The sequence below is a fragment of the Heliconius melpomene genome, chromosome 8 (assembly GCF_056956725.1).
Source record: "Heliconius melpomene rosina isolate 202511_hmr_F chromosome 8, ASM5695672v1, whole genome shotgun sequence".
NCBI lineage: Eukaryota > Metazoa > Arthropoda > Insecta > Lepidoptera > Nymphalidae > Heliconius > Heliconius melpomene.
The window spans coordinates 8,991,718-9,005,522 of record NC_140396.1 but is presented as its reverse complement, the minus strand read 5'-3'; the positions used below and the strand labels follow the sequence as shown (position 1 = coordinate 9,005,522).

Here is a 13,805-nt window from a genome sequence, read left to right as displayed (position 1 = left end):
TAAGCTTTACAGAAGCATCTGCAAATTTTTTTATAAATATGCTTTTCATGTAAAGTAAAATAAAAAAACATTTATGAAAATAAAAATTCTATAATTCTTTAATGGTATATCTTGGAATTAAATTCCAGCGAGGCCGTGACGACGTACGGCACGCACTGGTGGGCATAAGTCAATGTGATACTGGTTTAATAATATCTTTTGTTTAGTTAAGCTTAGCTTTCATAGCATTGTTCATTATAGAAGTATTTTTGTATATTTAAAGTAGGGAGCAGTGTTTTAGACTATTTAACCTTTAAACTTTACAAGGGCATTCGTAGCGCAGGAGTACAGAGTGTGACTAAACGCAACAGGTTGTGGGTGCGATTCCCACTCGAGGTAATGAAATATTTCTACTTTCTGCCTACTTGTGTACAACGTGAGGTTGATTTATTGAAACGTACAGGTTCAGGTTCGATTCTGCGAATGAACTATAGCTGTTTCCATGTGCTGCATAAAGGGAGAAGAAGTATTTATTAACCACTTGTCTTGTAAAATAAGGAAGGCATATTTATCTACCATAAACATAAATATCTTTTTAGTGGAAATGAACGTGTCGCCTTTGCGATTAGTTAGTTTATCACATTTATTTAGTTCTAAGCTAAGAAGATACCAATATTAAAAGTAAAGGAGAGATCGGAGACCTCGATTGAACCAAAAAATATGATTGCCGATGATCCTGGACGAGGATTAGATATACCTAAGCATGAGGACCCCCCGAAGCATATATTATGAAGATGTTGAAGATATTAGACGGCGGAGAGATAAAAATAATAATGAAAAAAAGTTAATAAACAATTTAAACTTAAAACGTAACACCCGATCAGATAAATAAATAAATATCAATTGGCTGTTTCCATTCATTTTCTAAATACATATTATTGTGTAATAACCGGCTGCCAGTAATATTTCACACGTAAGTGTATTTATCGGGGCCGGTCGTGGCGCACAAAGTGAGACTAAAAGCAATTGGTATTGGGTTCGAATCCCACTCGAGGAAATTAAATATTTAATTTTATATTTCCATTTATTCGCTCTGGTGTCGAGGGATAGCGTAGCGTTGGGTCCACCACTCAACACGCAATGCCTTATGCTGGTTTAGTCTATATTTTATTTCGTTATGACGTTTCCAAGCGCTATCAGCCGTGACCGAGTTATAAACACATTTCATTCTATCGATACCGTTTTATAATGAAAATTGTGAAAGCTATAATCATCGCGGCTAGTTGGTCTCTAATATATTATATGTAAGAAATGCACAGAGAAACGATTTGTGTGGCAGTTTGTATGTATGAAGATTATTTTGTAATTAAGGCCAACTTTGCATCGTGGAAATACTTACATTGATAGTAAATGTGATGGTTGCGTTGACGATGAATGCGAATTCATGAGATTCAATATTTAAATTATTAATATTGTTATTTTTTACAGCTTCACAAAGCAGGGTAGGTAAAGGGAACCTAGTGTTAAGACACTCCGTTTCCCATTTTCCGTTGAATTCTGGACGCGTTCAGTGGCGGAACTCCTCGTCGTGCTTTGTCTTGACAAATCGAAGAAAAAAGTAAAATAAAGTAATTTTGTCTTTTTATTACACAGTAGGTAAAGTTTAGGTATTTTAAATGGTAATCGTTTAATTTGAATTTGATAATCCTGTTTTCCAAGATTTTCCAAGGTTGGTTTCTACTTTAACACAAGAAGCAAAATGGGTTAGTTATACATTTTCCATATAATATGTAAACTATGGAAATCACATTTTCTATATGTTATTTTATTGTAATAATATATTTCTTAATTGAACCCACTACTTAGCTCTACTCAATCATCAACCACTTTATTAACATTTTATCAAATATCAATACATTTTAAATAGGTACTTACAGTAATTAAGTACAAAAAATATACAGGTAGTATAAAGTAATCTAAATACCTAAATTTGGCGTGAAAAATACCCATCGTATCTAGTAATAAGCTGTCCAATCCTCCACCCATCCTATATGACACGCGAGCCGGTACCGATCAGTGCCAGTACGAAAAAAAACCAGGACGTCCCATTTAAAGCCATATGGCATTTACTTATTCCCCATCGTCGCTGGCAAAGGTTCCCTGCGTTTCTTACCTCCCGTTGCTATGACAACCGAGGACAAACAAAACAAGCACTGTCAAACGATCTGCTTTAGCGAATTTCCTGTGAAAGGTATGTACGACGAAACCGTCGAAGTGAATGCCAGAGAGATAGAAAGCCCCAGTTCTGACGAGGAAGCTGTGAAGGCAGCCATGGCGAAGTTCAACCCGCCAGTAAGGCATACAGCCAAGCATGACTTCGATTCTGAAAGCGAGAGCGATTCAGCACCAGAAAAGTTTGATAATATCTCTGAAGAGGACGAGGTGTGTATTTTATTTGATATATTTTGATATTTTCAAGCAAGGTTGTCTATTTTGTAGCGTCAAATAGGTTATGCTATTTTAATAATGTCATTTGAAATTATATTATTTATATTGCATTTATTTTGATTAATGTTTATGTTATTTCGGAATGACATTGTTTTGGCGCAGCCATATTAGTTGAATTTACACTGACTGTAGATGTAGTTTAAAATTGGTTAGAATACATAATTATGTCAGGAAAGGTCATGTTCTCTTATTCATACGTTCCTTGACATACTGGAAGGGACAAAGGTCTTTGATTATGGATAAAATGGGTTGCTAAATAATATGTGAAAATTTCTGTTTTTCTCACTCTCAACTTCACGCTGTATCCCGCACGTAGCAGGGTAGGCAGAGGGAATCGGGAAACCTACTGTTAAGACACTCATTCCCCACTTTCCACCGAATTCTGGAGGCATTGCGTGTTGAGTGGCGGAACTCAAGTAAACTCAAATATTTATATAGAAATCTTATAATCCTATTGAAAATAAACATCGCGTGTTCATTCAATTGCAATCCGCAATGTTTTCTTGCATGATTGCTTCTATGAATCTAGATCTTTATATAAATGGTAGGTAGCTATATACATACCTGATGTATAATTTATAGTCGCCAGAAAGGAAACCGGAGCATGAAGAGAAGAAAGCCAAGACTTCTGACTTGTCGAGACAGTCCAGTAAACGGCGGGATTCTTCTAATTCAGGTATGGTATGATTAATATTAGCCCAGTAATTGAGGTCAGTCGTGGCGTGACAGGTTGTGGGTTAGATTCGCATTTGAGGAAATTAAATATTTAATGTTTTCATTTCGCCGCTCTGGTGACGAGGTGAAGCGCGGCGTTGAGTTCTGAAATTTAATATGCAATACCTCCAGAACTTAATGAAAACTTGGGAGCCGAATTGTCTTAATAGGAACGGAGTATCTTAACAAAAGGTTCCCAGGTTCCCTTTGCTTACCCTGCTAAAAACGTGAAGCATAAAAAAATACAATTACTTATCATATATGCATTTGTTTCTTTCATATCTTTACCTAGATAATAATAATTTCGATCCTCATTCAGACACAGACAGTGGGGACGTGGGTGTGGAGATAGCCGACCCAGTGCTCGGTGGTGGTAGCGGCAAGAGGCGCGGCGTGGTGATACCAGCTGACGGCGCTTACGATCCCAAGCAATACAACGATTTGAAGGTCCCCCCTGAATTGGACAATGTGTTCCAGTATATTATGAAGTGAGTTTTTGTATTCCGCATATAGCAGAATAAACATAGGCATAAACATAGGGAATAAACACAGAAATAACTTAGTGTTAAGACAATCTGTTGCTATTTATTACCTCAAGTGGCAATCGAACTCTCAACCGTCGTGTTTATACACGCACACCCTGTGCATCTGTACCACGACGAAATCATTTAAAAAGGGTTCTATAATTTATGACAAAAATTATGAAAGTGACCTTTTGACTTGACTATGATTATAATGTCGCGCGCTTTATAATTTTTTTTTCTTCATTTTAACATGTTTGGTAAAATTAATGTCATTATAGGGAAAATACTTGTAACAGGAAGTACAGATAATAACATTTATTTAATTCAATTTATATTAAATATCTTTAAATTTGGCGAAAAATGGAGAACAGAGTGTCCTTACACTAGGCTCTCTCAGTGTAACTTGTTATTAGGTAAAATATTTTTAATTAACACTTTCTTTTAGGTATACGCCTCAAAAAATCGACATAGAATTTAAGTTACAACCTTTCGTGCCGGAGTACGTGCCTGCAGTCGGGGACACTGATGCGTTCATCAAAGTGACCGCGCCCTCCGCCGGTCTGCGCGGAGAGCCTCTCGCCGAACAGGCCCTGGAGTTTATTGATAACTTGGGTATGTATTGAAAACTTAAAGGTTATGGTGCTCGCCAACATTACGAGAAAAATAGAATCCAAGACTATGTCGTGGCCAGTTTTATAAACTAAAATAGTACCTCCATGTAGCTGCCTATTTTTTTAAATAATTTAATATTTATAGTGTAAAATATACTTTTCAACATGCTAATTGTTAAATATAATGTTATCAATATCTTTTATAGGTTTAACAATATTAGACGAACCAGCGGCAGAACAAAGTGATTCCGCTCTCCTACATTTACAGCTACGGGCTATCTCTAAGACCACCAGTGCAAAATCTACTGTTGTAAGTATTTTTATTGCCATGTCTTAATAGGACGGAGAGTGGAGAACAAAGTGTCTTAACATCAGGTTCTTTCTGCCTATTTAAATTGAAAAAAAAAAAAATCATGAATTTCGCACATTTTCATAGTTAGATAGAAACAAGTAATAAGTCACTCTCTTTTTATATCCATTTTAAAGACATTTTAGCGTGACATACTCGTAAATAAGTAGGTAGGTATATATTTTTTTCAGCTTCTCACAGCATCTATACTATATGTGGATACAAGTATAAAAAAAGCCCTTGTTGATAACATAATATATATTATACATAATATAAGAATTTAGAGCTATTCTAAATCATTCACCAGTATTGAGATAAGAACGAAGCGCGAAATTACGATTCGTTTTGGTACACGATTGAATAATTACGTGCATCACTTTAACGAGACACAATTGTTGGACCGGTTCTTATTAGATTTAATGTGGATGATGTTTGTTGATTTTTGTTCTTTTTTCACGCTCTATCCCGCGGGGTATATGTAGCGGGATGGACAGTGAAAACCTAGTATTAAGAGATTCCGATGGTAATATCTTCGAGTTAGTTTTGAGAATATTGTGTTTGTTGTAAGGCGGAACCCAACGCTGTGCTTTGTCCATATTGTACTCTAAGAAATATGAATAGTTTTAAATACATTATTAAATTATTAACTTTTAATTTTGATGATAATAATATAACAATATTATATTATTGTTAATCCAAAATGGTCGCCGCAACAAAATGGTGGCTCCTCATATGGATATCAATTAAAAGGGCTGGATTTGAGAAATACTATACTTACACCATAAAATAACTCTAGAAAGCTAGTTTTAAAAATATTTTCTCACAAAATTTCAGCTGACCCGCAAAATAGAAAGCGCTGAGAAGAACCCGAAGTCGATCGAGCGCTGGATAAAAGATGTCAGCGAGCTGCACTCCGCCAAACCCGCGCCCACGTTCACTTATACTTGGTTTGTCATTATATAAATTTATAGTTTATTTTTAATTAGTTTTTTAGGATTTTGAGCAGAAAGTAAACAGAAATATCTTAGGTATCATGATTTTGTATTAGAATAACGAGGTAATGTCTATATGCCCCATTGGATGTGTAGAGTGGCGTAACTCCACGCCGCGCTTTTGCCTCGACACCAGAGCGAGAAAAATGAAAATATTAAATATTTCGTTTCCTCGAATGCGAATCGAACCCACAACCTGTCGCGTTCACAGTCACACTCTTGGCTTCCTTTGTAATTATGATTCTATGAGTATATTTATTAAAACATTCACATAAATATCAGTTAAAACAATTTTAATTAAACAATAAGTGTTCACTAACTTTCTATATATAAGGGGGTTTCTATTTCTAACAAAATAATATAATAATGGTATAGAATTATATGAGAAAATCCACTCTCTAAATACTGAGACTTAGATGTTAACGTGTTCATATTCGTTCGTATAAAACACGTAACCTCTTATTATGAGAGATAATGAGAGGAATTGGAGCGTGACGTCATGACAGACCATTGTTGCCTCTGAATTATATTATTATATACATATTTTTATGTAGTTTTTCTGTTTGTTTGTCACTCTAGTGTTTGTAAACGGCTGGATCGATTTGGGTGTAATTTTGTGTATGTATTTCGATGGGTTCCTGGATGATTTGAAAATATATTTGGACAGTCGGAGTGTATCGCTGTTATAGGCCTATCTAAACTATTAGGACATTAGGATATAAAGTTCTATAATAAAGAAAATTTTATTTTTTATTTATTTATATGATAAATATTCTTTCATTTACATAAGATGATAATAATATAAAAATTTCAATTGGTTTTCCAAGCCAGTGGCATGGCAATTGCCTGTTGAGTGGCGGAATTAAATGTTTTTATATTTCTCCCCTGGTAAGACAAAGTGCAGCATTAAAATTCGCAACTCAACGCCGAGTTCCCCAAATGGAGAACAAAGATTCTTATGTATTAATACTATTTTTGTGTTACTAATAAATTGAATATCGGATTAAATATTGGAATTCTGATCATAATGTAAATGAATATGTATCCATTTACATTTCGCCCACCATTGAATCTAAGCATTTAAATCACTTCTTGGTGCTGACTCATACTAAAACTATGTTAATCAATTAAAGAATCTTTGTATTGTAAGATGTATTAGTATTCATTTATATTTTATTTTATTTTTAATCTGTTATCTTCAGGTCGTTATGGTGCAGAATCCACAAGCGAATGAATTATTATTTATTAATATTTTCATTTCTTCGCTCTGGTATCAAGGCAAAAAGCACGGCGTTGGGTTCCACTCAACATTTAATGCCACAAAAATTCGTCGGATATTGGGGAACGGTGTGTCTGAACATGCCAGGCCTACTCTGCTATGTGGCCGAGACAGCTTGGAGCCAAAAAAAAGAAAAAATATAAAATTGAAGACTTGGCTTGGTTGAATGCCGGTTACCAGAGCGGGGAAAATATGTATTAAATATTTCATTTCACGACTTGCTTCAGTTTTACCTTCATTTAGTTTTATAATAATAGTATAGAAAAATAATTGTATCCAATCTATTTTCAGCAAAATGCCCGACATAGACAATCTAATGGAGGAGTGGCCGGACATCATGGAAGAGACGCTCAACGACGTCGGCTTCCCACCAGCCAATATAGACTGTTCTCTCTCCCAATACGTGGATTTGGTTTGCTCTTTATTCGATATCCCCGTACAAGGTGACACGTTGAATGATAGAATACAAGCTTTGCATTTGTTGTTTAATTTATATTCGGCGGTCAAGAATTCACAGTTGTACGCGGAGAGAGAGAAGGAGAAGGGGGTTGGGAGTTAGGACATGTGGTGGCGGTATTATAATAGCAAGTATTTATTTTAGAATCAGAAGAACTGTAAATGTTATGCTTGTGAGGACGATTTGTACTCATGGGAATGGATTGTTTAGTGTTTTTAATTCCTCTAGTAAAACAAAAGCCTGCGTTGAATTCTGTCAGTCAACACGTAGTGTCTGGATATATGGGCGGAAAATTAAGATTGAAGTGTCTTAACACTAGGTTCCCTTAGCCTAATTTGCTTTATGAGGGATACAGCTTGAAGCTGTTATTAGTACACTGGCACTGTATCAATATCGCTTTAAAGAACTTGTGATGTTGTTTCTTATAGTGACTCGGATATTCGCCATATAGCTTTCGTATTCGCTACAATAAATAATAATAGCGTTAAGTTAGGAGTGTTGAATTCTCTTTTTGTCTGTGGGACCATAGATTCATTCAATTAATGAACCGATTTGAGTGTATTTTTCTTAATCGGAAGCCGTTTTCATCGCGGTGGTTCTTAGCTATGTTTTATGAAAATCGGTATAGTTTTTTAACCGTATGTTTAAAATAAAAAGTTGTTTATTGAAATTGTTTACCTTTTATTTAAAATGTATAATAATTTTAAGTTCACTAAATATAATATTTTGAATATAAATATTAACTTTTAATTATTTATTATATTGACAAAAAATATACCTACCTATATCTTATTACTTATATTTAGTACCGTATTGCTATGTGAATATGCGTTTAAAATAAAAAGTTAGTATAGTAAAGTTAATATAGTTAGAAATATATTTTGTTATTTTTAAAATATTGTTTCCTTACTAAGAGATGTAAAGAATTATGAAAAATTCTGATTATATATATTTTGTAGCTTCGCGCTGTTTCCTGCACATAACAGAGTAGGTAGAGCAAATTTAGTGTTTAGACACTGCATTCTCATTAAAACATTTGCGTTTCCCACTTCTGCTTTGAATTCTGGAGGCCTTGCGCGTTAAGTGGCAGAACTTAATACAGCCCTGTGCCTTGTTATCATAGCGAAGAAATGAAAGTATTTCATTTCCTTGAGTTTCATTGAAAAGTAAAGTTTCAGCTAGTTCAATAAAAGAGTTATTTCTAGCAATTTTATCAAACAACATTCTATAAAACGGTATATGACTTATACTAAGTATCGATGTATTCATTTGGTTAGTTTCTGAGATTAGCGCGTACAGAGTATTTTAAAAACAATAAAACAACAAGTATACTTTGGCAAATGTTTATTTACAAATTCGTTTACAATATTTCAGATAAAAATATACATTCACTACATCTTTATTTACTAGCCTCTACGTATTATTTATTCACGTATAATTTTAACAGGACTTTTTTGATATAATAGTCGCCCGCGGGTTTTCACGTGGTCGTTATATACTAGATATTTTATCATTAATATTAAATAATAAAAGAATTAAGTAAAATATGAGAAATATGTTTAATTTATTTAAAAAAGGATTTTATGCTTTATTTAATTTAGCATCGTTAAGTAAGAAAAAGACAAGTAATTAAATTATAAAATAAAAAATATTACCACCAAAAAGACTAAAACATTTTTTTTATATTTAAAAGAATATCATGTTTTTCAAAAGTTATTGGGAAAAAACAAAGTAATCTAACAATATGTCAAAGTCATATAGATATTCAACACATACATTGCAATAATTAAATAAATAAAAAAAATAATTATGAAAATAATTATTATAAAGAAATAAATTAAATTTTAAAGTGTTTATTATTTAAATGAAACATTTGAATGGTTATTGGACGGTAACATATGAATAAATATATATTTTATATGGTTTCATAAACTCACATTACTAAAAACCAAAAAGATTTTTTAGAAATGGGCTATTTTATAATGCTAGCTTAAATTTTTTTATTGTTTTAAATATAATGGAAATTATTATGATTAAACTAAAATATTAAAAATAAATCAAAATCTTTTTTAATAAGTTTTCACAACACTTATTTTTCGTGGTGTATTTTACAAAAAAAATCCCTTCATTTGACGCCCTTATTAGGTGGGAAGTGCAAAAATTTGTAATCCGCCATTTTGTTAAGGCGGCCATTTCGGATTAACAACAATATTGATAATTAATAAATATTGTCATTAGAACTGATAGAACTACTAGAAGTGGGTCAGATTGAGTTTGCAAGATTTCACATAAACTAACATACATACTAACACGGCAATTCAAAGAAAAACTTGTAAAAAGAGTAGCTTCACGTTTTTTGCCGCATCACATGGTAGGTAGAGGGAAGGAAAAGTGTTAAGATATTTCGTTTCCCATGCAATAACCAATTTTCGAGAGATTGCGTGTAGAACTTAACGCCGCGCTTTGTATACCAGTTTGGGGAAAGAAAATTTGAATATATTTAGCCCGAGCAAGAATGAAACCCACAACAATAGCGTTTACAGTTAGCCACAAGGGACTTATTAATAATTTATTACGATCATATATAAATATTTACAATTTTCGTTTATTTACTAATTATTAATAAAAATAATGTATTAATTTTATAGATCGGTAAGATTAATTGTTTGTATAGAATAAGATATGAGTAAAAATGTCTAACGTTATACAAATTTATATGAAGGTATTTCTTTTATTATTCGAGGTCCTTTAGATATTTAGAATGTCAAAAGGCCACACCTATTTGGATTATAATTATTAATAAAATTTAATTATTAACCGGAGAATCTGAGAATTTAATTATTAATCAAAAAATAGTAGCAATATTGTAATGTAATTACTATTTTCATAATTTTATTGGAAGACAATTTATAATACACAAACAAATAAGTAAATCCAGTTATTACAATCGATTGAAAATCGAAATTGGATATCGATTTTTTGTATTTAAAATCGATTACATTAATGTGTCATTACAGATAATATATATAGAATAATAAACACTTAAACAGCTCTATAGTGCCTGTTGTTTACGGTATAGTGAAAACTGCATCAATATTGGTTTCACAGTTAAATTTTAAACTAACTAACTATTTACAATACGGTCGCTAATTCACAAAGCTTTTATCACAGTTGCATACATTGCACCCACACTCTTTAATTGCTCCATCAATTTTGTATAATACCAGATAAATATAATTAATTAATAAAATAAATAAATGTGGATTAACCAAAAATACATATTACATATTTATATTAGGAACACATTAAAATCGATTTCTTTATAGTTTTTTTTAACAAAAAAAGTTTGACATCGAGATAAAATTATCAATTCTTGTTAGTTTATAGAATATAGCATGCACTTTTTTTCCTTTTACGCGTTCCCGCCTAATGTAGTATAAGCAGAAAGAATGTAGTGTCTTAACACTCTGTTCTCTCAGCTTATCCCGCAAAAGGAGATGCGTGAAGAAAATAAAATACATATAAATATTAATTGATACTAAAACAAAGAAAGTTATATTAGATATTATAAGGGATAAATGAATTGACTCTAATCATAGGATTTTATAATGACTAAAACATAACAACTAAAAAGCATTAGGGACTAGTCATACGATATCAATCAAAGTTTACACAAAATAAAAATTATAATCTATTAGTTTAGTAGTTATTAACGAACAGCCATACAAACAAAATGTCTTTTTTTTCACATACATAGCTATCACAATATCCTCGATGCAGTCAAGTGGAGATCGGTCTGGAAAATAAAAGTATGTTATTAATTATAGTTAATATTGTACAATATTTTATCTTACTCTGTAGCAGGGTAGGCAAAGGGGACCTGGGAACCTATTGTTAAGACACTCCGTTCCCATTTTTCTGGAGGTATTGTGGTTAATAAGACAAACTGCAAACAGGATTGCCTACACTCAACACAGTGCTGCGAACATCCTGCGGTAAGTGAGATATGGAGTATGAAACAACACTACATCTGTACCCCTCATATTGTGGGATAAGTAATATAAGGGATACAACGTAAAGCTAAAAAAATCTTATATTTATATACGAGTCCTTATAAATATATTTGGTATTTTGCATGAAACCATAACATTTCTTGACTTTATTTAATTTGGCCCGAATTTAAATCCTATTTGGATCCTATTGACAACTTGGTTTAAATATTATTAAAATTCTTTAGGTATAAATAAATCCAAATATTTTGATGACCTCTGCCAGGTTCACTCTGCCCACCCTGCTACTTGCAGGATATAGCATGGGGCTAAGAAAAAACAAATTATCTCACCTTAATGATAATGGAATAGATTAAGAATACGCCTGTTGAACGGGAACTGTTGCTTCAGTTCAGACAGCGGTTCCTCCTCGTTGCGGATACAGAAGTAACTGGTTATCGCACTCCGGCATATTGGACACTTGTCGAGTTTAGCTGGAATAAGGAAACATGTAATTTTTTTAAGTTTCTTTTATTATTTTTTAATATTAGCATCACACTGTATTTCGCACATAGTAGGGTAGGGAGAGGGAAACTGGGAACATAGTGTTAAGGCACTTCCGTTCTCTACTTTCCGCCGAATTCGAGGCTTTGCGTGTTGGGATGCGGGACTCAACGCCGCCCTGGCTGGTTAACGGGGCTGTAAAATGAAAATATTAAATATGTATTTCATTATCCCGACTGGGAATCAAATAAATTATCAAATCATTCTGTTTTTCAAATATGACCATTTTCACTCACTTAAGTCAAACATCAACATAAAAAAATAAGCAATGCACATTTCAATTTAAAAAAATAACTTTATAAAGAACACAATTTTGGAAATATGTAAATTAGAATCCAAATTATTGATATTTAGTAGGTTACTAACGATTCGGACCAACTTCTTCTACTTGGGAATTTTAACTCAAAAATCAACCTCAATTCATTTTGTTGTGAATGAATTACTAGCAGAATTGGGAAATGCATGACTCGACTCGATAAGTGTAGGTTCCAATACTAAATTGAAAAGTTTCTTTAGACGAAGGTTCTCTTTACTTATGTATTACATCATCAGGGAAAATACAGTAACAACTTAAATATTTTTTGGTATCATCACGCGTCTCCAAAGTGTTTAGACGGTCTCAATATTTTATTCCTACTAAATAACAATCAATAATTAATTTTGACCCGTCCTTGTTTCGTTTTCATTGTCATACATACACATTGTATTTATGAGTTTTTGTGTAAAGGTCATACATACCCAGCAAGCACTGTTTTTTCGTTCAGTTCCTTGTACATATTTGAATAAATGTAAAACAGTATTTTTATTTCCTTATTTAATACATTTTGCTGCAAATAATTTGATTCTCATAGTTAAAAAGAAGAACAAAATATAAGTTTTCATCACTTCCGTCACGACACAGGCCGTCGTGGCAACAAAACAAAACAAACAATTCAGCTTTATCATATTACATTAACTTTATAACTTACACCATCCTAGCATAGTGTATAAGTCGGTCGCAGGTTCAAATACCAACCAGAGATACATTTATTTAAAATATATATAAGCATAACAGTTTAGACGAAATTCAACAGCCATTTCGCCATCGAATTTACCCTGCCAATTTATCACCAAAACGGCCAAAAGCCCAAAACAAACTGACTCATCACAAGATAAAAAACGTTATTGCACAATCGTTTTTATTATACTATAATAATATAGACAGTACAGTTTATTAGACGTCCCTAACATTAACAGTCCTATACGCGGTGAAGGTCGCCGCGTAAGGTCTAAAGTTTAAAGTACCGACATTGGCACCGATGCTATCGGATGTGGGTAATGTGGATTGAATATTGATTTGGTGTAGAGAATATTGTGGTAGCGTTTAGCGGTTTGTTTTGTTTATATTGATTTTATTAATAGTAGAGTAAGTAGAGGGAACCTGGGTACCTAGTCTTAAGGCACTCAGTTCCTATTTAGACACTTCCGTTTCCCCACTTTCCGCCGAATTCCGCCGAATTCTGCTATACGCGGAATAAAGTATGAAGCCAAAACTGTCGCTTTATTTTCTATTTGCATTCTCGATTTAATCTTCTTCTTCTTAATGTGCCTCTCCAACTAATGAAGTTCTGTCCCTAGCCAAATGAATCAAATCTACGGCGGTTTTAATTCCTGTCCATTCCTCTCGATTTAATAATCACAACCTAACAACAAAAATATTGAGGGTAGAAATATTAAACAGAATTAAATTACTATAAATACTATATACATATTAATATAAAAAAAATATATTAAAAAATACATAAAAAAATATATTCGCAATGTAACCACACCCTTTCCAATTGTCATTGGCCGATGCAG

The 13,805-nt window shown here is 32.8% G+C and overlaps 2 protein-coding genes across 2 annotated transcripts in view; one reads left to right on the top strand and one right to left on the bottom strand.

Moving 5' to 3' along the window:
- Nucleotides 1-239: 239 nt before the first annotated feature.
- On the top strand, nucleotides 240-7,552 carry IFT46 (intraflagellar transport 46). The gene is made up of 7 exons (XM_085189063.1): nucleotides 240-2,421; nucleotides 3,070-3,163; nucleotides 3,521-3,689; nucleotides 4,171-4,337; nucleotides 4,543-4,646; nucleotides 5,520-5,632; nucleotides 7,248-7,552. The coding sequence occupies exons 1-7, from the start codon at nucleotides 2,164-2,166 to the stop codon at nucleotides 7,513-7,515; spliced, it is 1,173 nt and encodes a 390-aa protein (XP_085045189.1). The 5' UTR covers nucleotides 240-2,163; the 3' UTR covers nucleotides 7,516-7,552.
- A 1,190-nt stretch (nucleotides 7,553-8,742) lies between these two features.
- LOC146537019 (cell growth regulator with RING finger domain protein 1-like) overlaps nucleotides 8,743-13,805 on the bottom strand; it is a 45,168-nt gene continuing 40,105 nt past the window's right edge. The window contains exons 7-8 of the mRNA XM_085189065.1: nucleotides 11,756-11,896; nucleotides 8,743-11,209 (exon numbers count right to left, since the gene is read on the bottom strand). Of these exons, the coding sequence (XP_085045191.1) occupies nucleotides 11,757-11,896 (140 nt within the window). The 3' untranslated portion in view covers nucleotides 8,743-11,209; nucleotide 11,756. The remainder of the gene's footprint in view (nucleotides 11,210-11,755; nucleotides 11,897-13,805) is intronic.